Below are 17,282 nucleotides of genomic sequence, written 5' to 3'. Positions count from 1 at the left end.
TATATATATATATATATATATATTGGAAAGGATCACAATTTTGCGCGTGATCAAGAATATTCCTATGAGTCCACGGGGAAAATGAAACACGAGTTTCATTTTCCCCGTAGACTCATAAGAAGAGAGAGAGAGAGAGAGAGAGAGAGAGAGAGAGAGAGAGAGAGAGAGAGAGAGAGAGAGAGAGAGAGAGAGAGAGAGAGACAGCCAGACAGACAGACAGACAGAGAGGGAGATCCTCCTTTCTTTTCTGGGCCCCGGCAGCGCTCAAATCCAGTAAGCGGAATGCACAGGTTATACAGTATAGTGATGCTGAGTGTCTGACCATATAGTGCCAGTGTGGAGACGTTAGTATGCAAGTGCTGAGTGTGGTAGCTGCATCGTGGTAATGGAGGGTCGCAAGACATGGGCGGTGTACTGAGCGTGGACAAGAAGGCGTGCCTCATACATGGCTGGTGAAGTGTGGCCTCAGGCGGGTGTATGACTGGTGGGGTGGTGTTTAAGACTGAGTTTAGGGATGGTGTGTGTTTTGTGCAAGTTGGCTCATCTCGGTGTGTTTCGCCAGTGTTGTGACAGCTGGGGTTGAGGGTGATGTGTGAGTATAGGACGTTGAAGCGTGAGGCTGGGCTACACTTTTCATTTCTTCATGGGACTTGTCGGTTGGGACTTGTCGGTCTGTTTTGGGTGCACATACAACCACACACACACACACACACACACACACACACACACACACACACACACACACACGAGACGGGTTATCACTTTGATGCCCAGGATGTGAGATCACGGGAAAGATGTATAAACACGACGATCATTAACACTTACATTACAGCAGCTCAGGACTTGGTATATTCCACGGCCACAGCAAGTAAGGGCGTGAGGGTGTACCAGCGGTGTGCGTACTGTGATGACGGAAAGCCCGACATCAAGATGGTCTACGAGTGGAGCTTCAACTCTAGCCTGCCCAGGAATTCTTCGCTCCTGCAGAGTAAGCATCCCCTCGCATGATCACATGAGAGAGTCCTCCTGTTCCATCCTTACCACAACCACTTGGAAATAGGAAACATAAACGCCATAACTGATGATATATAGACATGGATCAAAGGGGACCCCTCAAGTGTCCGTCTTTTCTCATGTGCACTCGACATGAAATAGGAAAGTCTCCCTTGAATCCTCCCTGGACGTCGGCGGCAGCACTCATCACTGGCGCCTGCCTCACTGTTTCATTCCAGGGACGAACTGGAACATGATGGGTCACAGGCTGACGGTCATTACACTGCCGTACTTCCCCTTCATAGAGGCAGAGCGGGACTCTGACCAGCCAGGCACCACCCTCACTCCCCGGGACTCCGTCGACATCCGCATGATCAACACCTTCGCAGCGCACCTGAACTATACGTAAGACTATATAGAGACGAGAGAGAGAGAGAGAGAGAGAGAGAGAGAGAGAGAGAGAGAGAGAGAGAGAGAGAGAGAGAGAGAGAGAGAGAGAGAGAGAGAGAGAGAGAGAGAGAGAGAGAGAGAGAGATTTTATTTATTCATTTATATATAATTCTTTACTTTGAGTGCTCCAGCCACGGACATTAGTCCACATCAAGGACGCCCTTGATTGGAATTTAGAGAGAATTATCAATTCTAATGAATACATCGTCAAAGTTTGTTTTGATAAAATAAGTAGATTATCTCATAATTTGGCTTGAATATTCAAATGGCAAATCGATAAAATTTTTCAAATTCTATAAAAATCTACACCACTGTGATGCAAAAAAAAAAATATAGGGTTTTTACCTCCTTGTTATCAAGTAAACTTCCAACATTCCAATAATGATGAAGAACCTAATACAGAATCTAATCCTTCTATGTTAAAGTTAAACTTACAAGGGGAAAGATTTGCTGTGAAAAAAAATCCTATCAATTGCGAAGGAGGGCTTTAGAAAGAAGAGGGTATCAGGGAGTCCTAAGTACTGGGTATCAGGGAGTCCTAAGTACTGGGTATCAGGGAGTCTTAAGTCCTGGGTATCAGGGAGTCCTAAGTACTGGGTATCAGGGAGTCCTAAGTACTGGGTATCAGGGAGTCTTAAGTCCTGGGTATCAGGGAGTCCTAAGTACTGGGTATCAGGGAGTCCTAAGTACTGGGTATCAGGGAGTCCTAAGCACTGGATATCAGGGAGTCCTTAGTCCTGGGTATCAGGGAGTCCTAAGCACTGGGTATCAGGGAGTCCTAAGCACTGGGTATTAGTGAGTCCTATGTACTGTGTATCAGGGAGTCCCAAGTCCTGCGTATTAGGGAGTCTTAATTCCTGGGTATGAGGGAATCCTAAGTCCTGGGTATGAGGGAGTCCTTAGTACTGGGTATTAGTATGAGGTAGAAGGTAGAGTTGTGCTTTCTACATGATGTTATAATGAAGATTACATATTCAAGAATTCATTAATTTTAGTCTTCAATTCACTCAATAAGAAGTTGTACCACGGCTGGCCCCATGATATCTGATCTTTACATGGTGAATGATGTGCCACAGTGAATTCGGCGAATGATGTGCCACAGTGAATTTGGCAATTCTTCCCACCGTTGATTTGTCGTAAATATTACTGATAAAATATACTTAATTCGCATGTAAACATAAATCACCAGAGGTATTAAATATGAATATTTAGAGCAGAATCGAAGCCAATAAAATATAGCTTTTAAGCGTCAATTATTTGACTACGGGACATCAATGGCAATTCAGGTCGTAAATGCACCACACACCCCCAGCCGAAGGTGACAACTCTTGGTCACAAAAGGTAAGACCACTAACCTACCGCGTGCCAGTAAATCCCATCATCAACATAGTCATTTTACCTGCATCTTCCCCGACACCTTGAAGCATTCGATCTCTCCACCTTCTCATGTGTTTCCCAATAATTATGATCTGACATATTTCAGAAGACGGGGTTTTCACGTCCTTCAAAATTCGTACATATTTTGTCTTGTCTTTCTTATTTCCGTTTCATAAATTTTCCCTGTATTTGAGTGAAGGGCAGGCCATTATGTGGACTTTGGTCATTGACTGCAGACTTCAAAATGAAAGAAACAAAACACATATCCTGTCTCTTGATATAACCCTCTTACCTCCCGCCCTCACGTGTTGGGGGTAAATATCAATCAATGCTCTTCTTTCTGTGTGAATGTGAACAACGTAAAGCACAAAACATCGGTCAAACATGAATAAAGCTTCATAAAACATGCAGCGAATCTAATGGCTTCCCAGGTTGACTTGACTTGTAGGTTGATCATCGTGTTTACGCCTCTTAGCTGAAGTGTTCCCAGGCACGATATCTAAGGATAACCTTAAAGGCAATAAATTTCTCTCTCTTTCCTTCCCTGTGAACCGATAGCCGATATTCATTATTAAACTGATCCAAATATACCACTTACGTACCTGCAGGAATGTATTAACAAAACATACACAACCAATTTAAGAGAATAGATATGTTCCAAACCTACATATTGCGGTACGTCAGAGTGACGCCTGTGATCTAGTATTTGACAAGAACTACGAGGAAAAACGAAACACGATAAGACACAAGTACTCTTTTGTGTGATTTACACAATGTCAGGTGAGTTTCAAGAATGGGATAGAAGACTTAGAATTGTAAGTATATATATATATATATATATATATATATATATATATATATATATATATATATATATATATATATATATATATATATATATATATATATATATATATATATATATATATATATATATATATATATATATATATATATATATATATATATAATTGATGAGAACTGCTATTGACGTTTGTGTAAATAAATCATACATTTCCTTTTTTCCATAGCCAGAGGTTGAACCATTATGTGACATTCATTTTTTTCATTCATTTCAAGCTAGAAGTTTCAGTTTCTAAATTGTTTCTTACATTTTTCATATGTATATATATGTATGTGTGTGTGTGTGTGTATATGTGCGTATGTATGTGTATGTGTGTGTATGTGTATATGTATATATATATGTATATTATCCCTGGGGATAGGGGTGAAAGAATACTTCCCACGTATTCCTCGCGTGTCGTAGAAAGCGACTAGAGGGGACGGGAGCGGGGGGCCAGAAATCCTCCCCTCCTTGTATTAACTTTCTAAAATGGGAAACAGAAGAAGGAGTCACGCGGGGAGTGCTCATCCTCCTCTAAGGCTCAGAGTGGGGTGCCTAAATGTGTGTGGATGTAACCAAGATGTGAAAAAAGGAGAGATAGGTAGTATGTTTGAGGAAAGGAACCTGGATGTTTTGGCTCTGAGTGAAACGAAGCTCAAGGGTAAAGGGGAAGAGTGGTTTGGAAATGTCTGGGGAGTAAAGTCAGGGGTTAGTGAGAGGACAAGAGCAAGGGAAGGAGTAGCAATACTCCTGAAACAGGAGTTGTGGGAGTATGTGATAGAGTGTAAGAAAGTAAATTCTCGATTAATATGGGTAAAACTGAAAGTTGATGGAGAGAGATGGGTGATTATTGGTGCATATGCACCTGGGCATGAGAAGAAAGATCAAGAGAGGCAAGTGTTTTGGGAGCAGCTGAATGAGTGTGTTAGTGGTTTTGATGCACAAGACCGGGTTATAGTGATGGGTGATTTGAATGCAAAGGTGAGTAATGTGGCAGTTGAGGGAATAATTCGTATACATGGGGTGTTCAGTGTTGTAAATGGAAATGGTGAAGAGCTTGTAGATTTATGTGCTGAAAAAGGACTGATGATTGGGAATACCTGGTTTAAAAAGCGAGATATACATAAGTATACTTATGTAAGTAGGAGAGATGGCCAGAGAGCGTTATTGGATTACGTGTTAATTGACAGGCGTGCGAAAGAGAGACTTTTGGATGTTAATGTGCTGAGAGGTGCAACTGGAGGGATGTCTGATCATTATCTTGTGGAGGCTAAGGAGAAGATTTGTATGGGTTTTCAGAAAAGAAGAGTGAATGTTGGGGTGAAGAGGGTGGTGAGAGTAAGTGAGCTTGAGAAGGAGACCTGTGTGAGGAAGTACCAGGAGAGACTGAGTACAGAATGGAAAAAGGTGAGAACAATGGAAGTAAGGGGAGTGGGGAAGGAATGGGATGTATTTAGGGAATCAGGGATGGATTGCGCAAAAGATGCTTGTGGCATGAGAAGAGTGGGAGGTGGGTTGATTAGAAAGGGTAGTGAGTGGTGGGATGAAGAAGTAAGAGTATTAGTGAAAGAGAAGAGAGAGGCATTTGGACGATTTTTGCAGGGAAAAAATGCAATTGAGTGGGAGATGTATAAAAGAAAGAGACAGGAGGTCAAGAGAAAGGTGCAAGAGGTGAAAAAAAAGGGCAAATGAGAGTTGGGGTGAGAGAGTATCATTAAATTTTAGGGAGAATAAAAAGATGTTCTGGAAAGAGGTAAATAAATTGCGTAAGACAAGGGAGCAAATGGGAACTTCAGTGAAGGGCGCAAATGGGGAGGTGATAACAAGTAGTGGTGATGTGAGAAGGAGATGGAGTGAGTATTTTGAAGGTTTGTTGAATGTGTCTGATGATAGAGTGGCAGATATAGGGTGTTTTGGTCGAGGTGGTGTGCAAAGTGAGAGGGTTAGGGAAAATGATTTGGTAAACAGAGAAGAGGTAGTGAAAGGTTTGCGGAAGATGAAAGCCGGCAAGGCAGCAGGTTTGGATGGTATTGCAGTGGAAGTTATTAAAAAAGGGGGTGACTGTATTGTTGACTGGTTGGTAAGGTTATTTAATGTATGTATGACTCATGGTGAGGTGCCTGAGGATTGGCGGAATGCGTGCATAGTGCCATTGTACAAAAGCAAAGGGGATAAGAGTGAGTGCTCAAATTACAGAGGTATAAGTTTGGTAAATTATATGGGAGGGTATTGATTGAGAGGGTGAAGGCATGTACAGAGCATCAGATTGGGGAAGAGCAGTGTGGTTTCAGAAGTGGTAGAGGATGTGTGGATCAGGTGTTTGCTTTGAAGAATGTATGTGAGAAATACTTAGAAAAGCAAATGGGTTTGTATGTAGCATTTATGGATCTGGAGAAGGCATATGATAGAGTTGATAGAGATGCTCTGTGGAAGGTATTAAGAATATATGGTGTGGGAGGAAAGTTGTTAGAAGCAGTGAAAAGTTTTAATCGAGGATGTAAGGCATGTGTACGTGTAGGAAGAGAGGAAAGTGATTGGTTCTCAGTGAGTCTTGGTTTGCGGCAGGGGTGTGTGATGTCTCCATGGTTGTTTAATTTGTTTATGGATGCGGTTGTTAGGGAGGTAAATGCAAGAGTTTTGGAAAGAGGGGCAAGTATGAAGTCTGTTGGGGATGAGAGAGCTTGGGAAGTGAGTCAGTTGTTGTTCGCTGATGATACAGCGCTGGTGGCTGATTCATGTGAGAAACTGCAGAAGCTGGTGACTGAGTTTGGTAAAGTGTGTGGAAGAAGAAAGTTAAGAGTAAATGTGAATAAGAGCAAGGTTATTAGGTACAGTAGGGTTGAGGGTCAAGTCAATTGGGAGGTGAGTTTGAATGGAGAAAAACTGGAGGAAGTGAAGTGTTTTAGATATCTGGGAGTGGATCTGGCAGCGGATGGAACCATGGAAGCGGAAGTGGATCATAGGGTGGGGGAGGGGGCGAAAATTCTTGGGGCCTTGAAGAATGTGTGGAAGTCGAGAACATTATCTCGGAAAGCAAAAATGGGTATGTTTGAAGGAATAGTGGTTCCAACAATGTTGTATGGTTGCGAGGCGTGGGCTATGGATAGAGTTGTGCGCAGGAGGATGGATGTGCTGGAAATGAGATGTTTGAGGACAATGTGTGGTGTGAGGTGGTTTGATCGAGTGAGTAACGTAAGGGTAAGAGAGATGTGTGGATATAAAAAGAGCGTGGTTGAGAGAGCAGAAGAGGGTGTTTTGAAGTGGTTTGGGCACATGGAGAGGATGAGTGAGGAAAGATTGACCAAGAGGATATATGTGTCGGAGGTGGAGGGAACAAGGAGAAGAGGGAGACCAAATTGGAGGTGGAAAGATGGAGTGAAAAAGATTTTGTGTGATCGGGGCCTGAACATGCAGGAGGGTGAAAGGAGGGCAAGGAATAGAGTGAATTGGAGCGATGTGGTATACCGGGGTTGACGTGCTGTCAGTGGATTGAATCAAGGCATTTGAAGCGTCTGGGGTAAGCTATGGAAAGCTGTGTAGATATGTATATTTGCGTGTGTGGACGTATGTATATACATGTGTATGGGGGGGGTTGGGCCATTTCTTTCGTCTGTTTCCTTGCGCTACCTCGCAAACGCGGGAGACAGCGACAAGATATAATAAAAAAAAATAAAATATATATATATATATATATATTTCTTTTTTTTTTTTTTTTGTCGCTGTCTCCCGCGTTTCCGAGGTAGGGCAAGGAAACAGACGAAAGAAATGGCCCAACCCACTCCCATACACTTATATATACATACGTCCACACACGCAAATGTACATACCTACACAGCTTTCCATGGTTTACCCCAGACGCTTCACATGCCCTGATTCAATCCACTGACAGCACGTCAACCCCGGTATACCATATCGATCCAATTCACACTATTCCTTGCCCTCCTTTCACCCTCCTGCATGTTCAGGCCCCGATCACTCAAAATCTTTTTCACTCCATCTTTCCACCTCCAATTTGGTCTCCCACTTCTCCTCGTCCCTCCACCTCCGACACATATATCCTCTTGATCAATCATTCCTCACTCATTCTCTACTTGTGCCCAAACCATTTCAAAACTCCCTCTTCTGCTCTCTCAACCACGCTCTTTTTATTTCCATACATCTCTCTTACCCTTACGTTACTTACTCGATCAAACCACCTCACACCACACATTATCCTCAAACATCTCATTTCCAGCACATCCACCCTCCTGCGCACAACTCTATCCATAGCCCACGCCTCGCAACCATACAACATTGTTGGAGCCACTATTCCTTCAAACATACCCATTTTTGCTTTCTGAGATAATGTTCTCGACTTCCACACATTCTTCAAGGCTCACAGGATTTTCCCCCTCTCCCCCACCCTATGGTCGACTTCCGCTTCCATGGTTCCTTCCGCTGCCAGATCCACTCCCAGATATCTAAAACACTTTACTTCATCCAGTTTTTCTCCATTCAAACTTACCTCCCAATCGACTTGACCCTCAACCCTACTGTACCTAATTACCTTGCTCTTATTCACATTTACTCTTAACTTTCTTCTTTCACACACTTTACCAAACTCAGTCACCAGCTTCTGCAGTTTCTCACATTAATCAGCAACCACAGCTGTATCATCAGCGAAACACAACTGACTCACTTCCCAAGCTCTCTCATCCACAACAGACTTCATACTTGCCCCTCTTTCCAAAACTCTTGCATTCACCTCCCTAACAAACCCATACATAAACAAATTAAACAACCATGGAGACATCACACACCCCTGCCGCAAACCTACATTCACTGAGAACCAATCACTTTCCTCTCTTCCTACACGTACACATGCCTTACATCCTCGATAAAAACTTTTCACTGCTTCTAACAACTTGCCTCCCACACCATATATTCTTAATACCTTCCACAGAGCATCTCTGTCAACTCTATCATATGCCTTCTCCAGATCCATAAATGCTACATACAAATCCATTTGCTTTTCTAAGTATTTCTCACATACATTCTTCAAAGCAAACACCTAATCAACACATCCTCTACCACTTCTGAAACCACACTGCTCTTTCCCAATCTGATGCTCTATACATGCCTTCACCCTCTCAATCAATACCCTCCCATATAATTTACCAGGAATACTCAACAAACTTATACCTCTGTAATTTGAGCACTCACTCTTATCCACTTTGCCTTTGTACATTGTCACTATGCACGCATTCCGCCAAACCCCAGGCACCTCACCATGAGTCATACATACATTAAATAATCTTACCAACCAGTCAATAATACAGTCACCAACTTTTTTAATAAATTCCACTGCAATACCATCCAAACCTGCTGCCTTGCCGGCTTTCATCTTCCGCAAAGCTTTTACTACCTCTTCTCTGTTTACCAAATCATTTTCCCTAACCCTTTCACTTTGCACACCACCTCGACCAAAACACCCTATATCTGCCACTCTATCATCAAACACATTCAACAAACCTTCAAAATACTCACTCCATCTCCTCACATCACCACTACTTGATATCACCTCCCCATTTGCGCCCTTCACTGAAGTTCCCATTTGTTCCCTTCTCTTACGCACTTTATTTACCTCCTTCCAGAACATCTTTTTATTCTCCCCAAAATTTAATGATACTCTCTCACCCCAACTCTCATTTGCCCTCTTTTTCACCTCTTCAACCTTTCTCTTGACCTCCTGTCTCTTTCTTTTATACATCTCCCACTCAATTCCATTTTTTCCCTGTAAAAATCGTCCAAATCCCTCTCTCTTCTCTTTCACTAATGATGTTACTTCTTCATCCCACCACTCACTACCCTTTCTAATCAACCCACCTCCCACTCTTCTCATGCCACAAGCATCTTTTGCGCAATCCATCACTGATTCCCTAAATATATCCCATTCCTCACCCATTCCCCTTCCTTCCATTGTTCTCACCTTTTTCCATTCTGTATATATATATATATATATATATATATATATATATATATATATATATATATATATATATATCTTATACTTTGTCGCTGTTTCCCGCGTTAGCAACGTAACGCAAGCAAACAGAAGAAAGAATGGCCCAACCCACCCATGTACACATGTATATACATACCTAAACATCTCAACGTATACATATATATACACACACAGACATATATATATATATATATATATATATATATATATATATATATATATATATATATATATATATATATATATTTATTTATTATTTTATTAATTTTGTTTTGTCGCTGTCTCCCGCGTTTGCGAGGTAGCGCAACGAAACAGACGAAAGAAATGGCCCAACCCACCCCCATACACAATGTATACACACACACACGTCCACACACGCAAATATACATACCTATACATCTCAATGTACACATATATATACATACACAGACACATACATATATACCCCTGCACACAATTCACACTGTCTGCCCCCATTCACTCCCATCGCCACCTCGCCACACATGGAATACCATCCCCCTCCCCCCCATGTGTGCGAGGTAGAACTAGGAAAAGACAACAAAGGCCCCATTCGTTCACACTCAGTCTCTAGCTCCCACGCAATAATGCCCGAAACCACAGCTCCCTTTCCACATCCGGTCCCCACACAACTTTCCATGGTTTACCCCAGACGCTTCACATGCCCTGATTCAATCCACTGACAGCATGTCAACCCCGGTATACTACATCGAACCAGTTCACTCTATTCCTTGCCCTCCTTTCACCCTCCTGCATGTTCAGGCCCCGATCACTCAAAATCTTTTTCACTCCATCTTTCCACCTCCAATTTGGTCTCCCACTTCTCCTCGTTCCCTCCACCTCCGACACATATATCCTCTTGGTCAATCTTTCCTCACTCATTCCCTCCATGTGCCCAAACCATTTCAAAACACCCTCTTCTGCTCTCTCAACCACGCTCTTTTTATTTCCACACATCTCTCTTACCCTTACGTTACTTATTCGATCAAACCACCTCACACCACACATTGTCCTCAAACATCTCATTTCCAGCACATCCACCCTCCTGCGCACAACTCTATCCATAGCCCACGCCTCGCAACCATACAACATTGTTGGAACCACTATTCCTTCAAACATACCCATTTTTGCTTTTCTCGACTTCCACACATTATTCAAGGCTCCCAGGATTTTTGTCCCCTCCCCCACCCTATGATTCACTTCTGCTTCCATGGTTCCATCCGCTGCCAGATCCACTGATAGATATCTAAAACACTTTACTTCATCCAGTTTTTCTCCTTTCAAACTTACCTCCCAATTGACTTGACCCTCAACCCTAGTGTACCTAATAACCTTGCTCGTATTCACATTTACTCTTAACTTTCTTCTTTCACACACTTTACCAAACTCAGTCACCAGTTTCTGCAGTTTCTCACATGAATCAGCCACCAGCGCTGTATCACCAGCGAACAACAACTGACTCACTTCCCAAGCTCTCTCATCCACAACAGACTTCATACTTGCCCCTCTTTCCAAAACTTTTGCATTCACCTCCCTAACAACCCCATCCATAAACAAATTAAACAACCATGGAGACATCACACACCCCTGCCGCAAACCTACACTCACTGAGAACCAATCACTTTCCTCTCTTCCTACACGTACACATGTCTTACATCCTCGATAAAAACTTTTCACTGCTTCTAACAACTTGCCTCCCACACCATATATTCATAATACCTTCCACATAGCATCTCTATCAACTCTATCATATGCCTTCTCCAGATCTATAAATGCTACATACAAATCCATTTGCTTTTCTAAGTATTTCTCACATACATTCTTCAAAGCAAACACCTGATCCACACATCCTATACCACTTCTGAAACCACACTGCTCTTCCACAATTTGATGCTCTGTACATGCCTTCACCCTCTCAATCAATACCCTCTCATATAATTTACCAGGAATACTTAACAAAGTTATACCTGTGTAATTTGAGCACTCACTCGTATCCCCTTTCCTTTGTACAATGGCACTATGCAAGCATTCCGCCAGTCCTCAGATACCTCACCATAAGTCATACATACATTAAATAACCTTAACAACCAGTCAATAATACAGTCACCCCCTTTTTTAATAAATTCAACTGCAATACCATCCAAACCTGCTGCCTTGCCGGCTTCCATCTTCCGCAAAGCTTTTACTACCTCTTCTCTATCTACCAAATCATTTTCCCTAACCATCTCACTTTGCACACCACCTCGACCAAAACACCCTATATCTGCCACTCTGTCATCAAACACATTCAACAAACCTTCAAAATACTCACTCCATCTCCTTCTCACATCACCACTACTTGTTATCACCTCCCCATTTGCGCCCTTAACTGAAGTTCCCATTTGCTCCCTTGTCTTACGCACTTTATTTACCTCTTTCCAGAACATCTTTTTATTCTCCCTAAAATTTAATGATACTCTCTCACCCCAACTCTCATTTGCCCTCTTTTTCACCTCTTCCACCTTTCTCTTGACCTCCTGTCTCTTTCTTTTATACATCTCCCACTCAATTGCATTTTTTCCCTGCAAAAATCGTCCAAATGCCTCTCTCTTCTCTTTCACTAATAATCTTACTTCTTCATCCCACCACTCACTACCCTTTCTAATCAACCCACATCCCACTCTTCTCATGCCACAAGCATCTTTTGCGCAATCCATCACTGATTCCCTAAATACATCCCATTCCTCCCCCACTCCCCTTACTTCCATTGTTCTCACCTTTTTCCATTCTGTACTCAGTCTCTCCTGGTACTTCCTCACACAAGTCTCCTTCCCAAGCTCACTTACTCTCACCACCCATTTCACCCCGACATTCACTCTTCTTTTCTGAAAACCCATACATATCTTCACCATAGCCTCCACAAGATAATGATCAGACATCCCTCCAGTTGCACCTCTCAGCACATTAACATCCAAAAGTCTCTCTTTCGCGCGTTTGTCAATTAACACGTAATCCAATAACGCTCTCTGGCCATCTCTCCTACTTACATACTTATACTTATGTATATCTCGCTTTTTAAACCAGGTATTCCCAATCACCAGTCCTTTTTCAGCACATAAATCTACAAGCTCTTCACCATTTCCATTTACAACACTGAACACCCCATGTGTACCAATTATTCCCTCAACTGCCACATTACTCACCTTTGCATTCGAATCACCCATCACTATAACCCGGTCTCGTGCTTCAAAACCACTAACACACTCATTCAGCATCTCTCAAAACACTTGCCTCTCATGATCTTTCTTCTCATGCCCAGGTGCATATGCACCAATAATCACCCATCTCTCTCCATCAACTTTCAGTTTTACCCATATTAATCAAGAATTTACTTTCTTACATTCTATCACATACTCCCACAACTCCTGTTTCAGGAGTACTGCAACTCCTTCCCTTGCTCTTGTCCTCTCACTAACCCCTGACTTTACTCCCAAGACATTCCCAAACCACTCTTCCCCTTTACCCTTGAGCTTCGTTTCACTCAGAGCCAAAAGATACATGTTTCTTTCCTCAAACATACTACCTATCTCTCCTTTTTAGACACCCCAGTCTCAGCCTTCGAGGAGGATGAGCACTCCCCGCGTGACTCCTTCTTCTGTTTCCCGTTTTATATATATATATATTTATATATATATATATATATATATATATATATATATATATATATATATATATATATATATATATATATATATATATACATATATATATATATATATATATATATATGTATATATATGTATATATATATATATATATATATATATATATATATATATATATATATATATATATATATATATATATATATACATATATATATATATATATATATATAATTATTTATCATATTTTGCTTTGTCGCTGTCTCCGGCGTTAGCGAGGTACCGCAAGGAAACACACGAAACAATGGCCCAACAAACCCACATACACATTTATATACATTCACGTCCACACACGCAAATATACATACCTATACATATCAATGTACACAAATATATATACACACAGACATATACATATATACACATGTACATAATTCATACTGTCTGCCTTTCTTTATTCCCATGGCCACCTCGCCACACATGGAATAACAACCCCCTCCCCCCTCATGTGTGTGAGGAAGCACTAGGAAAAGACAACAAAGTCCCCATTCGCTCACACTCAATCTCTAGCCGTCATGTAATAATGCACCGAAACCACAGCTCCCTTTCCACATCCAGGCCCCACAGAACTTTCCATGGTTTACCCCAGACGCTTCACATGCCCTGATGCAATCCACTGACAGCACGTCAACCCCGGCATTCCACATCGTTCCAATTCCCTCTAATCCTTGCACGTCTTTCACCCTCCAGAATGTTCAGGCCCCGATCACTCAAAATCCTTTTCACTCCATCTTTCCACCTCCAATTTGGTCTCCCACTCCTCCTCATTCCCTCCACCTCTGATACATATATCCTCTTGGTCAATCTTTCCTCACTCATTCTCTCCATGTGACCAAACCATATCAAAACACCCTCTTCTGCTCTCTCAACCACACTCTTTTCATTTCCACACATCTCTCTTATCCTTACATTACTTACTCGATCAAACCACCTCACACCACACATTGTCCTAAACATCTCATTTCCAGCACATCCATCCTCCTACACACAACTCTATCCATAGCCCACGCCTCGCAACCATACAACATTGCTTTAACCACTATTCCTTCAAACATACCCATTTTTGCTTTCCGAGATAATATTTTCGACTTCCAAACATTCTTCAAGGCTCCAAGAATTTTCGCCCCCTCCCCCACCCAATGATTCACTTCCGCTTCCATGGTTCCATCCGTTGCCAGATCGACTCCCAAATATCCAAAACACTTCAATTCCTCCAGTTATTCTCCATTCAAGCTTACTTCCCAATTGACTTGACCCTCAACCATACAGTACCTAATAACCTTGCTCTTATTCACATTTACTCTTTACTTTCTTCTTTCACACACTTTACCAAACTCAGTCACCAGGTTCACCAGTTTCTCACATGAATCAACCACCAGCGCTGTATCATCAGCGAACAACAACTGACTCACTTCCCAAGCTATTTCATCCCCAACAGACTGCATACTTGCCCCTCTTTCCAAAACTCTTGCATTCACCTCCCTAACAACCCCATCCATAAACAAATTAAACAACCATGGAGACATCACACACCCGTACCGCAAACCTACATTCACTGAGAACCAATCACTTTCCTCTCTTCCTACACGTACACATGCCTTACATCCTCGATAAAAACTTTTCACTGCTTCTAACAACTTGCCTCCCACACCATATATTCTTAGTACCTTCCACAGAGCATCTCTGTCACATCTATCGTATGCCTTCTCCAGATCCATAAATGCTACATACAAATCCATTTGCTTTTCTAAGTATTTCTCACATACATTCCTCAAAGCAAACACCTGATCCACAAATCCTCTACCACTTCTGAAACCACACTGCTCTTCCCCAATCTGATGCTCTGTACATGCCTCCACCCTCTCAATCAATACCCCCACATATAATTTACCAGGAATACTCAACAAACTTATACCTCTGTAATTTGAGCACTCACTCTTATCCCCTTTGCCTTTGTACAATGGCACTATGCAACATTCCGCCAATCCTCAGGCACCTCACCATGAATCATACATACATTACATAACCTTAACAACCAGTCAACAATACAGTCACCCCCTTTTTTAATAAATTCCACTGCAATACCATCCAAACCTGCTGCCTTCCCGGCTTTCATCTTCCGCAAAGCTTTTACTACCTCTTCTCCGTTTATCAAATCATTTTCCCTAACCCTCTCACTTTGCACAACACCTCGACCAAAACACCCTACATCTGCCACTCTATCATCAAACACATTCAACAAACCTTCAAAATACTCACTCCATCTCCTTCTCACATCACCACTACTTGATATCACCTCCCCATTAGCCCCCTTCACTGAAGTTCCCATTTGCTCCCTTGTCTTACGCACTTTATTTACTTCCTTCCAAAACATCTTTTTATTTTCCTTGAAATTTAATGATACTCTATCACCCCACCTCTCATTTGCCCTCTTTTTCACCTCTTGCACCTTTCTCTTGACCTCCTGCCTCTTTCTTTTATACATCTCCCACTCATTTGCATTATTTCCCTGCAAAAATCGTCCAAATCCCTCTCTCTTTTCTTTCACTAATAATCTTACTTTTTCATCCGACCACTCACTATCCTTTCTAATCAACCCACCTCCCACACTTCTCATGCCACCAGAATCTTTTGCGCAAGCCATCACTGCTTCCCCAAATACATCCCATTCCTCCCCCACTCACCTTACCTCCTTTGTTCTCACCTTTTTCCATTCTGGAATCAGTCTCTCCTGGTACTTCCTCACACAAGTGGTGGGATGAAGAGGTAAGATTATTAGTGAAAGAAAAGAGAGAGGCATTTGGACGATTTTTACAGGGAAAAATGCAAATGAGTGGGAAATGTATAAAACAAAGAGGCAGCAGGTCAAGAGAAAGGTGCAAGAGGTGAAAAAGAGGGGAAATGAGAGTTGGGGTGAGAGAGTATCATTAGATTTTAGGGAGAATAAAAAGATGTTTTGGAAGGAGGTAAATAAAGTGCGTAAGACAAGGGAGCAAATGGGAACTTCAGTGAAGGGGGCTAATGGGGAGGTGGTAACAAGTAGTGGTGATGTGAGAAGGAGATGGAATGATAATTTTGAAGGTTTGTTGAATGTGTTTGATGATAAACTGGCAGATATAGGGTGTTTTGGTCGAGGTGGTGTGCAAAGTCAGAGGGTTAGGGAAAATTATTTGATAAACAGAGAAGAGGTAGTGGGAGCTTTGCAGAAGATGAAAGCCGGCAAGGCAGGAGGTATGGATGGTATTGCAGTGGAATTCATTAAAAAAGGGGGTGACCGAATAGTTGACTGGTTGGTAAGGTTATTTAATGTATGTATGATTCATGGTGAGGTGCATGGGGATTGGCGGAATGCTTGCATAGTGCCATTCCACAAAGGCAAAGGGGATAAGAGTGAGTGCTCAAATTACACAGGTATAACTTTGTTGAGTATTCCTGGTAAATCATATGGGAGGGTATTGATTGAGAGGGAGAAGGCATGTACAGAGCGTCAGATTAGGGAAGAGCAGTGTGACTTCAGAAGTGGTAGAGGATGTGTGGATCAGGTGTTTGCTTTGAAGAATGTATGTGAGAAATACTTAGAAAAGCAAATGGATTTGTATGTAGCATTTATAGATCTGGAGAAGGCATATGATAGAGTTGATAGAGATGCTATGTGGAAGGTATTAAGAATATATGGTGCGGGAGGCAAGTTGTTAGAAGCAGTGAAAAGTTTTTATCGAGGATGTAAGACATGTGTACGTGTAGGAAGAGAGGAAAGTGATTGGTTCTCAGTGAATGTAGGTTTGCAGCAGGGGTGTGTTATGTCTGTATGGTTGTTTAATTTGTTTATTGAAGGGGTTGTTAGGGAGGTGAATGCAAGAGTTTTGGAAAGAGGAGCAAGTATGCAGTCTAT

General features: G+C 41.9%; 1 protein-coding gene across 1 annotated transcript in view; it reads left to right on the top strand.

Annotated features, from left to right (window-relative positions):
- The first annotated feature begins 930 nt into the window (after positions 1-930).
- LOC139763969 (glutamate receptor ionotropic, kainate 5-like) overlaps positions 931-17,282 on the top strand; it is a 61,547-nt gene continuing 45,195 nt past the window's right edge. The window contains exons 1-2 of the mRNA XM_071690448.1: positions 931-988; positions 1,233-1,398. Of these exons, the coding sequence (XP_071546549.1) occupies positions 931-988; positions 1,233-1,398 (224 nt within the window). The remainder of the gene's footprint in view (positions 989-1,232; positions 1,399-17,282) is intronic.

The sequence above is a fragment of the Panulirus ornatus genome, chromosome 48, assembly GCF_036320965.1.
Source record: "Panulirus ornatus isolate Po-2019 chromosome 48, ASM3632096v1, whole genome shotgun sequence".
Classification (NCBI taxonomy): domain Eukaryota; kingdom Metazoa; phylum Arthropoda; class Malacostraca; order Decapoda; family Palinuridae; genus Panulirus; species Panulirus ornatus.
The sequence above is the reverse complement of the archived record's forward strand: the minus strand, read 5'-3'. Positions and strand labels throughout refer to the sequence as shown.